Source organism: Crocodylus porosus, unplaced genomic scaffold (assembly GCF_001723895.1).
Source record: "Crocodylus porosus isolate Cpor-Errol unplaced genomic scaffold, CroPor_comp1, whole genome shotgun sequence".
Classification (NCBI taxonomy): Eukaryota; Metazoa; Chordata; order Crocodylia; family Crocodylidae; genus Crocodylus; species Crocodylus porosus.
The window spans coordinates 62922043-62939256 of NW_017728918.1; the positions used below are offsets into that span (position 1 = coordinate 62922043).

At 40.5% G+C, this 17214-nt stretch overlaps 1 protein-coding gene across 1 annotated transcript in view; it reads right to left on the bottom strand.

The window, feature by feature from the left end:
* Positions 1–811: 811 nt before the first annotated feature.
* ELOVL4 (ELOVL fatty acid elongase 4) overlaps positions 812–17214 on the bottom strand; it is a 47140-nt gene continuing 30737 nt past the window's right edge. Inside the window, exons 3-6 of the mRNA XM_019537669.1 lie at positions 17023–17103; positions 7020–7191; positions 4438–4565; positions 812–3030 (exon numbers count right to left, since the gene is read on the bottom strand). Coding sequence (XP_019393214.1) covers positions 2755–3030; positions 4438–4565; positions 7020–7191; positions 17023–17103 — 657 coding nt within the window. The 3' untranslated portion in view covers positions 812–2754. The remainder of the gene's footprint in view (positions 3031–4437; positions 4566–7019; positions 7192–17022; positions 17104–17214) is intronic.

Here is a 17214-nt window from a genome sequence, read left to right on the forward strand (position 1 = left end):
AGCCAGGGACTCACAATCTTACAGACAAGTGTAAAAAAACATATAGTAAGAATATTTTATCATGCAAAAGTTTTTTGGTACTCAAGTTTTGATTGCATCTCTATATACATAGACTTTTACATATTCTTATTACCTCTGGGCCCAAACTGTGCAGACTTGGTAACCACACAAGCTGCAAAATAGGAAACACAGGGAGAATCTGGAGTGCCTACCTTGTGCCCGACTGAAATCTAGGGAAAGAGAAGTAGCTGTATATTGTCAGCTCTGTCAACTTCCGTGACACTGGTTGCTCAGTCATAACAAAAGAAGTATTCCACTTGCAGCCATGCTATGCTACCCCTCAAACTGCGTGCCATGAAAGTGACATTATATTTAAGCTCAAAGCAGGACTAAATCACATGGTCAAACAAGAAATGGATCAAGGAAAAAAGCCCTATAGCAGCAGCTGTCAAATTTATGCTCATTTTATCTAATCTTTTTTAAAAATAAAGGAAGAAAAAAAGTCATACAAGAAAAAGTGCTAGTTCCCTACAAACAGAGAAAATACATGCAAGTTTTTTTAGAAAGGGTCTTGACTCTTTTTTCTTGCACATACATCAATGCATAATTGACGGGCGCCGCGAGGCATCCAGTGCGGTAACGCAACTGATCCCGGAGAAGCCGGTAGGAGTCCCGGGGAGAGTTCTCTTTTCTTTGTGAAGGGCAGGGCGCCCTGGAATGGGTTCGCCCCGAGAGAGGGGCCCAAGCCTTGGAAAGCGTCGCAGTTCCGGCGTCGTCCGGTGAGCTCTTATTACAAATGTAATAAGTTTTATTTTTACCTGAAAGCATCGAGACTTAGACTGGTAACCCACGAGACTAAGCAGATAAGATAATTAATGGAAACAGACCAGTTACAGTCCAATAGAGTTACTTTGCCCTGGTAAACTAGTTTTCTGCCATGTAACCTATAACACAGGCTTCCTACTGAAGACCCATTTTCCAGTTCAACCAGTAATCGTTTCAAGTATTATGGATTTAGTTAGAATTGCTTTTTCTCCTGAACTACTTAGGATTTGTATTCAGTTTTGAGTAAAAGGATAAAAGATAAAAAACGCCACAAGAAATTAGAGTTGTAGGTTCTTTTTGCCTCTGATTTATAATAGGCAGGAAGGATAACTAAGATGAAAAAATTGTAATTATGCTGAATATTTTACATTCTCTACACACGTTTTATACATCACATTTTTCCTGATGTAAGATACACTGTGTGATGAACTTGTTTTTGACCACAACTGTAACAAATTTAGTTAGAAAACAGCTCTTGTAGTTAAGAGTAGGGAACTGGAAGTTATGAGACCTGGTCAAGTCTGAACTGCCTTATATTCATTTTGAGTTATGAAAAGTAACAAATTGTCTATAATGTAGCGCCCACAAAATACAAATGCAAATAAAATATTTTCCTCATAGAAGGGTAACATAATTTAATCAGTTAACAGTTATGAAGTGTTTTGAGCAGAAAGGAATTGTAAAAAGCCATTTTGTCTTATTACGGTAGTTTTGACTAAACGATAATTGGAATAATAACCTATATGTTAAAGTGACAAGAGTCAGGAATATTGAAGGAATGAAATTTCAACAACTAACCTACCTGTACTGGCCTGACAAACACAATACTTGTCTACATCCAGTGTATGCTTAAATTGGTAAATTGCTTACAGTCACTATGGTATGAAGTAGCATGTCCAATTTGTGGGTGAGCAAACAGTTTTAGAACCTACAACTTACACTGAAAACACTTCTGTTCTGTACTATCTGACATAAGAAACGGTGTTTGCAAACGTGATTTCAGTTATAGTATATTTCAACCTCATTATAACACCACCTAATCATTTGTAGTAGCATATAAATTAGCACCACAGATTTTAAGCAGGCGGGCAAAAAGTACTTTAGTTTTCATCAGATCAACTGTCATAAATATTGTATTTATAAATACATTTAAAAAGGTCATCTCCACTAAATCACATCCAAATTCACATCCCAAAGTCACATTTGTACTGAAAAAGGAGATGATTTTAAAAGAAGTGGTCCTCTCCCCACCCCAGCTCTCTCCAAATTGCATCTCATATTTGTCTTGGAGGACTCCATACTTCAGAAATTGAAGTTATTTAATGTTAAATGTTGCTTTCAGCACATGAAGAGGTAGGTATATTTCCACACAGGAAAAACTGTAACAGACATTAAATCAAAACAAGGGAAATGTGAAAATTCAACAGTCTGTTCTAATAACACATAGACATAACTGTGTCTTGAGATATTTCTAGTGAAGACAAGAAAACTGCATATCCTAATCAGGTAATATACAATCATAATTTGAAATTTAATAAATTTCTGGCAGAAATATAAGTATTCCAAAGCAACCTTTTCCCCCCTAGAAATGTGGACTGCTACAAATCAGTCACATCAGTGGTAGGATCAACTTCTCGACTGCTAAAACATGTTATTTATTGCAATTCTTTCTTACACTCACCAACACCAGCCATCTATAAAGTTTACACAGAAATCATATGCTCGATAATTACATAATTACAATAGAAATTTAATTTGTAGTGTTGTTGTTAAAACAATCTTCATAAATAATGAAAATATATGTGTGTTCTAGCTTTCCAGTAACCTAAGGGTTAACGGGTACAGATAGATAGTGTTTATTTTTAAACATTTTCCTTAAATCAAACTGGAGGTTCATCACTGCCAGCAAGGGTTAAGGCCTGGATCTGGTTACTCTCCTTTTGCTTTTCCCTTTTTCTGCTTCTTTCCATTTTCCGCCACTAGACTGCTTTCTGATTTGCTTACACCATTTGCAACAGCACCATTTGCTATTTTGCCATTCTTTACAGGTTCTTTGGGTTGTTTATATGTCCGATAGTAGAAGTTGCCAAACAGGAGAATAAAGGTGACAGCATAGAAAATTACACCCCAGTGCATCCATTTGGGAAAGGGACAATCAATATAAATAGACCAGGCTGTATGGCCAAGAGTCACATGGAACTGAACCTGAAAGATAAAAATAACATCAAGAAGTTTTATGTTTTACTAGGTTTGACTATATCAGTTTATACTGAAAATACAGTATAGTAGAATATTCAAATTTTCCAAAGAAAACTGAGTGGGTTGTGAAACTCAACAGACAATAATTCTTTACACAGGAACCTTACTCTTGCATATATTTTGTTTTAGAAAGTAAAAAGTACAAACATTTACGTTCCCAGCATGTTAAGTTTCACATGAAAGTCCCAAGCAATTGTACTAACAAGAAACAGCCATCTCTGGTAGAGATTACAGAAACTGCACACTTAATGACCCACAGATGATTGGCTATTTCACAGCTATGCAAATCCCTTCACTTTGCTAAGAGTTATTCATACATATGCTTGCTATGAACATGGAACACTTGACTTCTCGCACCTTCTGCAACCTGTTGCCTATGATGCTGCCATCTCCCTTCACTCCCTGCTGTTGACTAAAGGTACAGTGTTCAGCAACAACAGGTAATTCTTTTCATAAATCAAAGAAGTTATTTCAAAAGCTCCCCTCACCTCCAGCAGCTTTCTCCTATTTCTATTTATTATGCATAGACAATTGCATAGAAGACCTGACAAAAGATGGTACTACACACAAGTCTGTATTGAAATTAGTTTTAATTTACCTCTTTTGTCCTTTTAGCATAAGCTTGTGTGTGGGCATTTCTTTCAGAATAAGTGTGTTCTACTATGAATTATTTAAATTTGGAAAAGTACCCTTCAGGTAAAAAGAATGCACCTTACTTTTGAACCAAGACTCCCCATACACAGATTTGCATGGAAATAAGAAAGGGTGTTACTGTAATTAAACTTAATTTAGTTATTCAGCTGCATGCAGGGATGCAAAGCCTATAAGATCCACAGGAAAGTCTCTTGAAAGGTACGTTAATCTATGCTTAGGGTTTGAAACCAATATGAAACAAATATGCTTCTGATGTTCCATGATTGAAAAAAAGAAATGGATTTGTGCATGACCACACAATGTAATAGTAATAAATGATCAGTAAGCATAGCCCAATGCTCTGCCCATGTATTCAAAAGTTTAAACCAGAAGATGCTACATACTTTAAAAGGTTTGAGAAAAAACAAGGCTTATCGTGAAACATTAAAAAAGTGAAAATCAGAGTGACTGATTAGGATACAGGCCTGGTAGACCTCAAACCAGCCCACAGTCATCATCACAAAAGGTTTCCTTAGTAGTTTGTGTGGGAAGATTAAATGGATGAGTACACACTGGAGACTTTTCATGCGCCATACCACTTAGAATGAGAGCCAAAGGACACTTGCTGACAAACTGGAGACTTCATCCTTTTCAAGTAGAGAAAATTGAAAGACAAAAACATATTCACCAGAGGTAGGTTTAGAGAAAGATTTTACTTACCAATTGTAGTATGGTCAAGTATCGTTTCCACCAGAGGTACTTCTGAACTTTAGGGCCACAGGCAGCTAATCCATAGTACATGTACATAACAACATGAATAAATGCATTTATGTGAGCTCCAAAAAAAGCTGTCCAGAAAAAAAAGTACATTTTTAAAAACAAGAAAGACAGAAAAGTTCGTATTTACTTCAGTTGCACATTAAATATAAAATAGGTCACACTTGTTCTTATAATGTTGTATATATATTGTCCATACTGGACATAAAATAAGAACAAAACTGCAGCATAACTTGTAATATCCTTTTAGTCTTTGGGCAAGAGGCCAATCTTGCTACTGTGTACCAACATGAATAACTTTGTTCATGTCTTCTTCAGCTGAACTATTTAGAGAAACAGTTATTCACATGACTTTGTAGAACCTGACCCTGAAGAATTAGGCCCTACATTTTCCATCAACATTCAGTTTTGTATTTTAATAATCACTTAAATAACAAGTGCTTGAAAAGTTAGCTTTAGAAATGCAGCAGTGCTATATCAGGAATCTACTTTGACATTTAAAAATTTTCTGCATTTAGGACAACGTTTTTAATAACAGTGACCAAAATTATGACCCAAATATGTAAAATAATGCCAAGCTGAGTACAGTTGCAGTAACCCTAGAGGACAGGGCTATTTGATAAACTAGAAAAATTATCTGAAGTTATCAAATGAAACTCAATACAGAAAAGTGTACTTCAGATGGAACAATCAAACACACAAATCAGGCTTTGGAACAACTGGTTATAGTGCAGTACTACAGAAAGGACCTGGGGCTTACAGTGGATTGCAAACTGAACAAGGGTCAATAGCTTAGTGAGTTGTATTAACAGGAGTGTTGCTACAAATTAAGGACAGTGTTATTTTGACTGTATTCAGAACTGGTGAGGCCCCACTTGGAGTACGGTGTCTTGTTTTGAGCGGCATTTCAAGAAAGATACAGATGAATTGGAAAGAATCTAGTACAGAGCAACAAACATGATCAGAGATCTATGATCCATCACTTTACAAGAAAACGTGGGAAGAAGTAAAGCTATTTAATTTGGAGAAGAGAAGGCTGCGTGATAGACTGTTTTCTGTAGGAGAAAGGACAAGTAGTAAAGGACTTAAAACTGCAACCCAGATATTATGAAGAACTTTCAAAATGCGAAGGTGGTTAAGCACTGAAATAGATTACTTAGAAAGGTCATAAAATCTCCATCTTTGGTAGTTTAAGACCAAGCTAGACAAACACTTGCCTCAGGTGGCTTAGACAGGGTGATCCTGCCTGGATCCTCCTGAGGTCCATCTCAAGCCCATTTTAATATGACTCTCTGATTTATTCCTGTCTATATGGGGTAAAATCCTGATCCCTGCCAGTCTCTGTTGCTGCAGAAGGGTGATAGATGCATTTCTTTTGCAGAGGCCAAGAATTCTATAAACAAAGCTGGACCTTGCAAAGCCAAGATAAGCTTTGTACAGGCCCATCTACAGACTTATGGCAGCCAAGGGCACTCAGCACCTCGTACAATCAAACCCTAACATAACTAGACACAAGTGATTCAGAGGTGCCCAGTGAAATAGCAGGTGAGACTACAAACTGCACCTATTCAGTTCCTAGAAACCTCAGTGAATGGGTGCAGTGAGCTGTAATTTTTGTGGAAAAAATCCATTCCCCCTGAAAATGTACTGGGTTAGTTGCCTCCTACAACCTTGTACCCAAAGATCTGAATAAATTTTATAGCTTTGTGTGAAATAGTAATATGATGTATACAAATATATATATTTTAATATATGGCTATATTGATAATAGATTAAGTTTAGTCTGGTGTTTAGTTAAAGGATTATTACCAGAAGCTGTTTTTAGTGGGTGAAGTTTACATTGCTCTTCACAAAAGAGACTGGGACATTTTCACTTAACCTGCACTTCTGTAGAATTTATCATTTTAGAGAAACAAGAGATATCAGGGGAGGAGGGGAAGAAAACCTCAAAGAAACAATGCAGGAAAAGGAAGAGCCTCTGAATGAATTATAGGTTTGTGCCATTCTGAACAGTTTCTATGAAGTTACCTGACACAGGTTTATTGCTCACCTTCAAATGAGTAATTTAGCTTTTGGTACTTATGTTATGAAACAGACCAAACCCTAAACTTGGATACAGTGCCAAATTCTGCTCTAGTAAAAATCTAGAGTACCTCAATTAACTTCAGTAAGTTTACACATAGAATCTAGCCCATAACTACAATTTCTCCACAGCTGTAGAATTTTAAGTCAGGTAAGGCAAATTTATCACCCAACTGTTTTTTCAAGACAGAATTTATAGGTGGAAGTTCACCTTGCATTTGGATGCTCATGTGAAAAGTGTTTTGCAATTCAAAAGACTACAGCTCTGTTCTCTCCTCCCCCTCATTTCCCACGTTAAAGTATGCACCCTCCCAAAGCTGTTTGCATCAGTTTGCTTATGAAATTTGGTTACATTCATAAATGTCTGTTTATTAATTTCTAATGGGATGATCTGCATTCTCAGGTCCGTGTTCTCTTGAGAGAAAAAAAAATGATTTACTCACATTGTCCTCCTGCAACCCACTTGATTCCAATCCACCACAGGGTGAACATGGTGTAATGATGATAAACGTGAAGGAAACTGATTTGGTTAAATTTCTTCCGCAGGATGAAAAATACTGTGTCCAAGTATTCAATTCCTTTGGAGACGTAGTACCACCATAAAGCAGAAGCTATCTGTAATAAAGGGAATAAATATTCTAATGATTTTAATGGAATGAAATGAAAATGAACTATATCAATGTAAAATGAGAAATAAATGATCAAATCACTTTTCCCAGATGTTTTAATCCATTTCAGAGGACTAGTTATTCTGATTATTTATAGCAGAAACGGGACAATTTGTTAGGAGAACTTATTAAAAACTGACAACATCAAGGTATATGGATCCTTCTGATTTTAGTTTGGTTAGGGACTTCAGAACATGGCTCAATACACAATCTTATACGGGTTATTTCTAGAGTGGATTACCACTCTGAGGAGTTCTCTTTTCACTGTATGTAGCCTTTTCTTCAATAGAAATTGCCAATAGAGCATTCAGTACCAATCAGACTATACTTTGATGGGAATATTGAAACAATGACAGGCATACCACACTGGTAATATGCAGAGGCCACAACTTCAATAAAACCTTTAAACTATGGAAACAAATTATCCCCACCCCACTCCAAACTACTTCGCAAAGCTGCTGGAATGGAGATTTCAATTGGGCCAGTGGCCCTGTATTATACAAACTCAAAGGTAGTTGTAAAGGCACTCCCTCTGACACCCTCCCCAACCTGTCCTGAAAGTATGAAATGAAGCAAGCTGCTCAGGAGACTCCCCCACTCCACAGAGGGCCTCAACGAGGAGACCGACACTGCATAAAACATAGAGACACAGCACACCACCAGGTGTTGTCATGCTCTATGCCTGTGCCCAAACAGACCATTGCATTACAGAGAAACCACATCAGATCATTTTTAGCCCACTAACTGGAACAATAGATGCTTAAGTTCTTTAGCTCCCAAGTCCAAACTCTGATACACTAGATAGAAGGTAAAAAAACCCACACAGCAATCTGCCAACTGCACTATGTGTAACAAAATGTTTTCCAGGCTGCAGAAATGGTTTAGTTACTAGTTAAACTCTTGGCATTGTAAGTCATTTAGCTTGCCAGGTAAGGGTGGGGCGGGAACAGAACCCAAATTATGACTTGCCGATAGAGAGTAAAAGAGTAAGCAAATACTATGTCTGCCCCAGCAGGTATCCAAACTATCACACTGGTATTTATGACTTCTCTGTCCAGTGACAGTGGGAACAGGCATGCTGAACTTCCCTAAATTATGCCATATGGAATAGTCTTGTATCCACACAGGGAGGAAGGACAGAAAGAGCAAGAAAGGAGCAGCATGTCTCTCTCACATATACCATGCAGGAAGAAAAAGACACAGAAAGTGTGCATAATACTGCTCTTGACATTGCTTGATAATCTATACCCAGCCAACTAAGGCTGGATGAAGCAGCAAAGTCATACCCTGAATAGTGAAGTTAGCATTCTAGTTTAAGGGAGAGGATCTGAAGCAAGAAAGCATGACAAGAGCTAAAAAGTGCTGTAATTCTTCACTGCAGATGTAATTTCCTACAAGGATAACATCACTTATTATTCCTACCAAACTGCATGCTTTTTCTTTATTAAATAGTGAACACCTGCCTCATGTTCGCTGCACATTTTAGGATATTCAGATGCTATGGAGGTGACACAGATGCACCAGCTTATACAGAGGCAAAACTGAGTTCTGTCCTAACAGGGAGAAGAGGAAAAAAAAACAGAGACAACTCCCACATCACTCAGAGTTCCCAGATAAAGCAAGCCATAGGAACTATTAAGATACATATTGCTCAATAAGTAGCATTTATGCCTCTGGGTCAGGGAGTCGTATATTAAACTCCTACATCAAGGCTTGGGCTACACCCATTAATGATACAGCAAATATTCTGAAAGATGCTCCACCTTTGAAATAATATATGAAATAAGTGATTTCTCATTTGAGTAGTTAAGAATAAAAAACTTTGGTCCATATCCACAAAAGAACTTGGGTGAAAATTAGGTATTTAAGTCCAAGATGCCCCACATCAGTGACTAACTACTTAAGTGCCTGGAGTCTGGAAGTTCTTTCATTTTACCTGACTGCCAAAGCTGTTTCTGTAAGTAGTCAGTACTACTACTATTTTGTCTTGTATCTCATGATTCCCAACGAGCATAGGCAGAAGAATACCACCTCCAAGGAGGGGCCGAATTTGAGTAAGCACGCTCAAAACACACCTAACACATACCAACAGCAATAAGTCCTGCTCAAAACACAGTGGTTACCTAGAAGAGTGAAACCCAAACTTCCAATCCCTGATAGCTGCATTAAACAGTCAAAATGCAACAGGAATCGTGGGAGCAGGGAACAGAATCAATGAGGGGACATCTACACATGCGTATTAACATGAAGCTTATTACTGCTGGGTGAACATCTGCATCGGACCACAACACATTGAGAACACATTGAGCTGGATCACAGCAGCTCCAGCTGCCAGGGGGTTGGGGGGTTAGCCTGCCAGCTCGGGGCTGCTCCCACCAGGCTCAATGTGCTGTGGAGGGGCTGGCTGGAGTATGATGGTCCTTCAGTGTAGGGTCAGTTGGCAGGGAGCCCCCACACTGAAGCACCCTCATGCCCCAGCCAGCTAGGTCAGTGTCTACACATGTGCTGCTGCACATGAAAAACTAGAGCAGGGTCGGACTTATTAATACAAGTCTTACCCTGCTGCAGAGATTATTAGTTTTGTGCACCCTAATAGGGGCACATGTGTCGATACCGAGACATTTAATACATAGTTAATTAGGCATGTGTCTCATGTAGACACGCCCTATATGTCCTAATCACAGGGTTAAATTACTTCCTTACTCTCTTTCTCTTTCTCTGGCCCAAGCACATCTGTATGATAGCACAGCTCCCACAGGAGGGACAGAAAGTTTCTCCATCTCAGAACAGTCTGCAGCCTATTGGTTAGAATATTTGCTTGGAAGGTGAGAAATGAGGCTTCAAAACTGTTCTGGCTGAGAAGGGAATCTAACAAGTTTTCCAATTCCTGGGTAGGTACCCTTGCCACTAGACTATCAGTTACAACCATCTCCCATGCTATAAAAGAGAAGACTAATCTGTATTTCATTTTGAAAGGAAAAATTCAGATTTCTAAGGCTAGGAGCAGGATTCCTGGTGTGAATCCCAATCTGAGATAGGCACCTCCCTGCCTGCAGTTAAGTGCCTAAGCCCCCAAAGAGGAAGCAACATTTGTGACAACTCACTCATCAGTATTTCCTGGTGGCTGGTTTAGTCATCTCCCTGCTCAGTCTGTTGGCTGTCGTGAATCCCATTCTGAGGCACCTAACTAGCCAGATAACTTGGGTGCCTGTACATGAATAGGAAGGCTGCTCCAACACACTGGAGTGTGACAATGACTATGTTCCCGCATCCTCCTGCATCTCATGTATCCCCACATTTAAAAATGGCAGTGAGGGTACTTGAACTAAAGCTAATTGGGATGCTGCAGCACTTTAGCTAGAGCAGCTCTCGGAGCTGCCCCCTGCTCCAGCCCCAGAGCACGTGTAAAAGTGCCCTTTGATTTATCCATCCATTACACTATACAACTTGCTGTTTGATCTTGGAAAACTTGGTGTCGATAGTCCCACTGGGAATAGTGAAGCCATGGAAAAGACAATTCACATCCTATAGGTTAGGAAGAATTTTATACTCAGGGCTGTACATGCCTCAGTCCTTTCATCTGTCATTTGAACTCTACCTACTTTATATTTTAAAGAAAAATGTCTATAAGTTTATAAGTTGAAAATGTCACTTACAGGTGCTACTCCTTCAAGCAGTTTTACCAATATTTATCACTTGAAAAAGCATCTAACAGGATCAGAGCTAGCAAGCTCCTTGAGTGCCTGGGGTAGGGTAAGGCAGGGTAGGACAGGGCCAAAAAGGGGATGAAGGGAAGGAAAGAGAGGGGTGGGGAAGTAAAGTCTTGCCTCCCACTGCTTTCCATACAGCGAAGACAACTGATATTGCTGGCACTGTGGTAGCAGTACTAGGTGGGCAGCAACAGTCCTTTGCTGCCCCTGGTACCCATTTATTCCTCCCTCCACCTCCCCATGCTATTGGGTGCAGGGTTGTATCTACTGTGGCACTGAGGAGGCAAAGCTGGGGGGAGGATGGAGCACCATTTTGCTTAGGTACTTGCTCCTTGGCCCCCATAAACACTGTTGAGTGTGCAGCTGCACCTGTCCCACTCCTGTGGTTGTGCTAGACTCCCAGGGGAGCAATTCTGGTCCTCCCACAATATTTGGTGCCCATGGCTGATGCTCTGCTCCCCACCCTGTGCCTCTTCTCAGTTGTGCTACTGGATGGGATCCAAATACCATATTTATACTTGTGACACACATAAGGATATAAGCAAGTCTTTTGGCTATACCAGATGAGAAGCAAAAACCCAGAGATGTTACATCGCTTGTTTGGTGCTACATAGCCAGTCAGTGATAAAGGCGGAAACAGTCATGAATAATTTCATGTTTTGTTATGAAAAGAAACAAAGGAAGGAACCATTTTACTTGCTTTGTAAAGCAGTGGAATTGTAGGAAGTAATTTATAATTCTCTTAAAGGTGAAGTTAGGCAGTCATTTTATCAATACAAAGAACAACAATGACATAATTTAAAAAAGTACACATAATACTGAATAGTCCCATAATCTATACTAATTTGATATGACCATTTCTGTTCTGGGAGCTTTCATATGCATCAAATCCAAGTCTATTAAGACACCAGACAGCAAAAATATTACATTATAGTCTAAGATTAAAGGGTCAGTTAGAGGTTCAGTTCTATGACCTCTGCATCCTACAAGCTTTAAGAAAAAGACAACGACCTACTGCAATACCAAAAAGCCTGCCTATGTCTATATGAACTATTCAGAGTGGCATCCAATAAAATATACCACTCACAAGAATTCTTGCCTCTCTAGCAAAACTTTTGGAAATGCTTACTTTTAAACTGATGATTTCTTTTGATGTGAAAGCTAAGCAGGTCACATCATTTTAAAGTATTTTGGCTGAGATTTTCACAGGAGCCTAAGAATTTCAATGGGATTGCTCTAGGATGCTCAGTCTTTACCTTTAAAAATCAATGCCACACCTGGAGTTACTGCTGAGTAAGGAGAAATGTTGTTTATTCTTTCATCAGTTTTTGTTTCCTTATGAAAGATTTGCATAGCTCATAAGTCTCCATTAAAGCTACTCAGTAAAAGACAATGTGTTTGGAAAAAAACTCCCCCGTGTTAGAGACAGTGAATGAACACAGTGTTTGCTCCACACATTCATGATGTTCATACTCCATCTCAAAATTCCTACTTTACTTAACCCCTTGTATAGGGCCATATTATCATCTTATACTACTGGTTCTCTTTCATGGTTGTGGCTCCTCCATGGAGTCATGAGCACAAGTGTGTTGGAATTCACAGAATCTCAACAGCAGCCCTGTCCCCCACCTCCCCTTTGCAGCAGGAGGTAGAAACTCACTTTCACCAGTTTGGAGTATTTACCAAGCTACAACCCCTATTCCACCTCCTCCACAACTTACATTCTTCTTCTATAATCTGTTCATTTGTGTGTCAAAAGTTGCCAGATCTCATCAATCTCCTGGTGCTGGCTATCATGGCTTTTTCCCAAACCAGAAAAAGGAATGTCAATATCAGTATGCAGCAAGCCTACTGACTACAGCAGGGGTGGGCAAAATGTGGCCTGTGGGCTGGATCTAGTCTGCCAGCTAATTGGATCAGGTCTGCAGGCAGGTGCTCACCGGTTGATTGTACCTGGCCTGATGCGCAGCTGCTCCTGCTGTGCTCCGCATGGGGCTAAGTCCTGGCCACTCCTACCTGGGGCAGCGTGTGCTGCACTCCCACCCTCCTATGTTGGAGGGCCCTGGCTTCATTCCAGACCCTGGCCAGTGTGTACAGCTTCTGAGTGGGGCAGCTGCTGCACCCACCAGGGAATGGCTCAGGTCGGGTTGGGCTGGCACATGGTGGCATAAAACAGGCAAGTGGGGCAGGAGCAGCAGTAGCAGGTACCAGAGTGGGCATGGCTGCAGCCCCACCAGGCAGATGTAGGACATAGACCAAGTGAGTGGGTGGCTCAGCGCCTCCCTTCCCCTCTCCTAGGGACTAGTCAGGCTTCCCCCTTGCTGCTTGCTGGCAGCAGCTGCTTTCCTGCCCCTTTGCAGTACACTGAGAGCTGGATAGGCAGTGCTGTTTCCTCCCCACTGTGGAGGGGCTGGACTCAGCCAAGTCAAAAAGGGTGGTGGTGGTGGTGGGGGAGCCGCCATATGTGCACACCCACTCACCGACCATACCCGCACAAACCTCCACATCCCCAACACACCAGCCACACACCCCACCACCATATCCACACCCCCCCCACACATCTGCCCCCACCATGTCCACATCACACCCCCCCCCACACACTGCCCCTACACCCACCTCCCAACCACACTTCCCTACCCCACCATGCACAATATACAAGAATAAAACTTTATTTTGAACTAGTATACAATCACCTCTATATACACTATGCAAATGCACACAAGTCAGGACAAAAATATTTTTGATATAACATTATATGTTACAGAAGATGTTTGATTTTTAGTATGTTTTTTTTTTCTGGTTCCAAGCTGGCAACATCCCCCTCCCCTCCAAGAAGTACTTCTGGAACAAGGGGAGGGACTTCTGGTAGCAAAGATCAGATCTTCCGGTCCCAAGATGGCAACCAGGAGGTGGGGCACTTGTAAAGGGGCAGGACTATCCCTGCATCCCTTAACAGCTCACCAAAACTCATTAAGCAGCCCTCTAGCTGAATTTCCGTTCCTTCGTCATGTTTCCAAGCTGACCTCCTCTGGGCTGCATTTATTAATTCCTTGAATTTCTTGGGCTCCCACTTTAGTTCTTTCATTTTAAACCTCTTACAGCACTTGAATTCTTATTTCTTCCCTCCCCCTCCACCCCCAGGTCAATTGGGCCCTGGCTTTATACCTACTCTTAAGCCACCATGCCTGGTTTTCTCCAGTAGTACATTACCTCATATTGCCTGGAATTGTGCTCTCTGAATTTCTGCCCCACCTACAAGAATGAAGTCACTGGCTTCTAGAACAAGTTGTACACCAGAATTTAAGTCATACCCCGCCCCCAATCAAGTCAAGGAAAGAATTCTAGTGATATGAACAGAGCAAATTCAGGCCATTTGAGTGGTTAGCTATCTGAAAATTGTGCACGTCACTCAAGGGATCTAAACCCAAGTTGTTAAACTAATGAGGTTTTGATTCAAGCTAAATAATTATTTTGACACCTCAATCTATTTAAAAAGTAACAAGTACTAAGTTTTGAGAAGAAGCTTATAAACTGCATTATTGTAAATATTAAAATATCTAAAACGATTTGAATGCTCCTAGAGTTGGTCTTTCAGATAAGTTAAGAAAACTTGCAATGACAGGAATTAGGATTTTCAAAATTACACGATTCCCTACTTGATAAAAAGAGATTAATGAAATTGAAACCTTTTTATAAATACAGAACTTACTGAAACTTAAGCCATAAGTTAAATTTCTGCTCTCAATTTAGGTAATCGCACTTGCATTACAGGAGAAGGGCAGACATCTAATAAATTATGCAGATTTATAAGGTTTTTTCCTTAAAACTTCTCCTGTCCTAGAAAAAATGTAAAATGTAATACATTTATCAAAATCTTTTCATGAATATGGAATTAACATGGCAGAACGACCAGAAATTTTAAATGAAAATTCAACTAACTTTTCATATTGAACCGTATCTGCAAGAGTTTGGTTAGTAATACCAAGCCAATTATTACTATTTGAATGCAATATATAGCATTCAATTTGATATTACAAATGTATTAATTACAAGTCCAAGGCAATACGAGCTAGAATATGTGGATTCATTTAAACACTAGTTATGAATGTTTATCAAGAACTTATTACCATGAAATTTGACAGGTTAATATTTCTAGAGCAACGGTATCTTGCCTCATTGAGCATAAGTAACATGCAACACGTGTCATTCTGTTTTATTTCACTACACTGTAAAATTCTTTCTGGATTATGACAAGAGGCTTATTCTTAGAGTGGCTGCAGTAAGTGCCATACATTGCTATGTCTAAATATCACATCTATGAGTGTTGCTGTGAAGAATGACCTGCTACTTGATCTCACTTTGTGCAGGCAATTCCCAAATACTGTCATGCACTGCATCTTAAAATGTCCATCATCTATTATGTCAGTAAATCAACTTGGTAGGAATTGAGGAGGAGCAATTGAAGCAGCAGCCCTGGGTGCTGCAAAAGCATCTGTTGCCATAGCAGCAGCTGATCACACTACCACAACTGGTATGGCAGAAGCTGGCACTGCCCTGGGTGCTGCACAGCTGCCTTGGACATGAAGATGCTTTGGTATGCCTCTGGTTAGGAAAACTTTACTGTCTGCATTCCCCATTTTCAGTGCATGCCAAAACAATAAACTGTAAAGTGATATGTTGCAATATGATACTGTGTTAATATGTCTTATACAAATTGACTGAAAGAAGACAAGCAGCCAAACATTGCAGAACGAAATAGGTTATGTCTACCCTGTAACTGAAGACATGACTGCATCATATGTAGGCATAACTGCCCTATTTTTACTTTTAGCTGGCACTAGTACAGGGAAGAGGCACTGGCATGGAATTCAGTACAGACTAGCAACCTGAGCCCATGTCAAGGGACTGTGTATAGCGTGCAAAACAAGCACAGAAGCCAATATGAACATGTGCTCAGTGTTCTGGTTAAACACGTTATCTAGATCAGAGCTAGTTCAGGAATACCGGAAAAACTGAGATAATTTCATTTGAAAAAGAGAAGAGTGAGAAGAATTGTGACTGCATGGAACTGACAAAGAAGTAACCAATAAACTGCATCAAGGAAAATTTAATTTGAATAATAGGAAGAAATTTATAACTGTAAGGATGGTTAAGCATGGGAACAGATGATCTAGAGAGGTTGTGGAATCTCCATCCCTGGAAGTTTTTAAGGGCAGGTTAGACAAACATGATCCTATCCTGAAGAGGGGGCTGAACTAGATCAGGGGTGGGCAAAGTCTGGCCTGCAGGCTGGGTCAGGCCCGCAACAGACCATCTGCCAGCAGTGCCTGTGGTGGCACCTTCTTCTGGTTGCCGCTCCCAAACCTAGTTCCACTACCTGGGCACCCCAGCTTGTCTGCCCCACACCTACCACTGGGGGGGGGGAACCACATGGGCAGGGTGCAGAGCTGGGGTGGGACTGCTTTAACATCCTTTTCTCTTTTTCCCTTCACATGGACATAGGCCTCTGGGGATTAGAGAGGGGGAATCCAGAGCAGAACATGTTTTTGTCCCGTGAAACGTGAGTCCTTGGGGACTTGATGCTCTTGGCACAGTCTGTTCCACCCCAGGATCTTGGGTGGGGGTCCATGGCCATGCGCAATCCACTGCCCACATGCCTGTGGGTTCTGTGGGCAGGGGTGTGCAGGGAGTGGATCATAGCTCTGCTGCAGCCCGATGCTGTCACCACCTCAAGATCCTGCCCATGCAGCAGCTCCCTGCCCAGCTGTATGCCCTGCCCATGCACAGACAGGGGCTGCTGGGAAATGGAGCCTGGCCACCAGCTGAATCCACCATTTTGACCATCCCTGGACTGGATGGTCATCTTGAGGTCCCTTCCAGCCTTATTTTCTCCGACTGTATGTTTACACATTCTGCAATTACCTCCACCACTGATGGTGGTGTAGACACTCAAAAGTGTTGCAAAACAGCATAAAAGAGTAGAAACATGACTAGTACAATACTATTAATTTCTGAACCACTGTTTTTAGACTCTCAGGTCAAGGGGAACAGATTTTTTATGTACTCACCCTGACTTCGTAAACATTATCTGAATAATCCACAGACTGGCAGACATAGCTGTATCCTCGAGCTCTTGATGCCAAGAATAGCTGAAAATATTAAATTAAGATGTAAGGGGAAATATTTCGACAAGGAAAGAATTATTTACTAGTAAGAGTAATTATCAATTTCGTTATTTTAAGTTTAGTCCTAAAAGAATT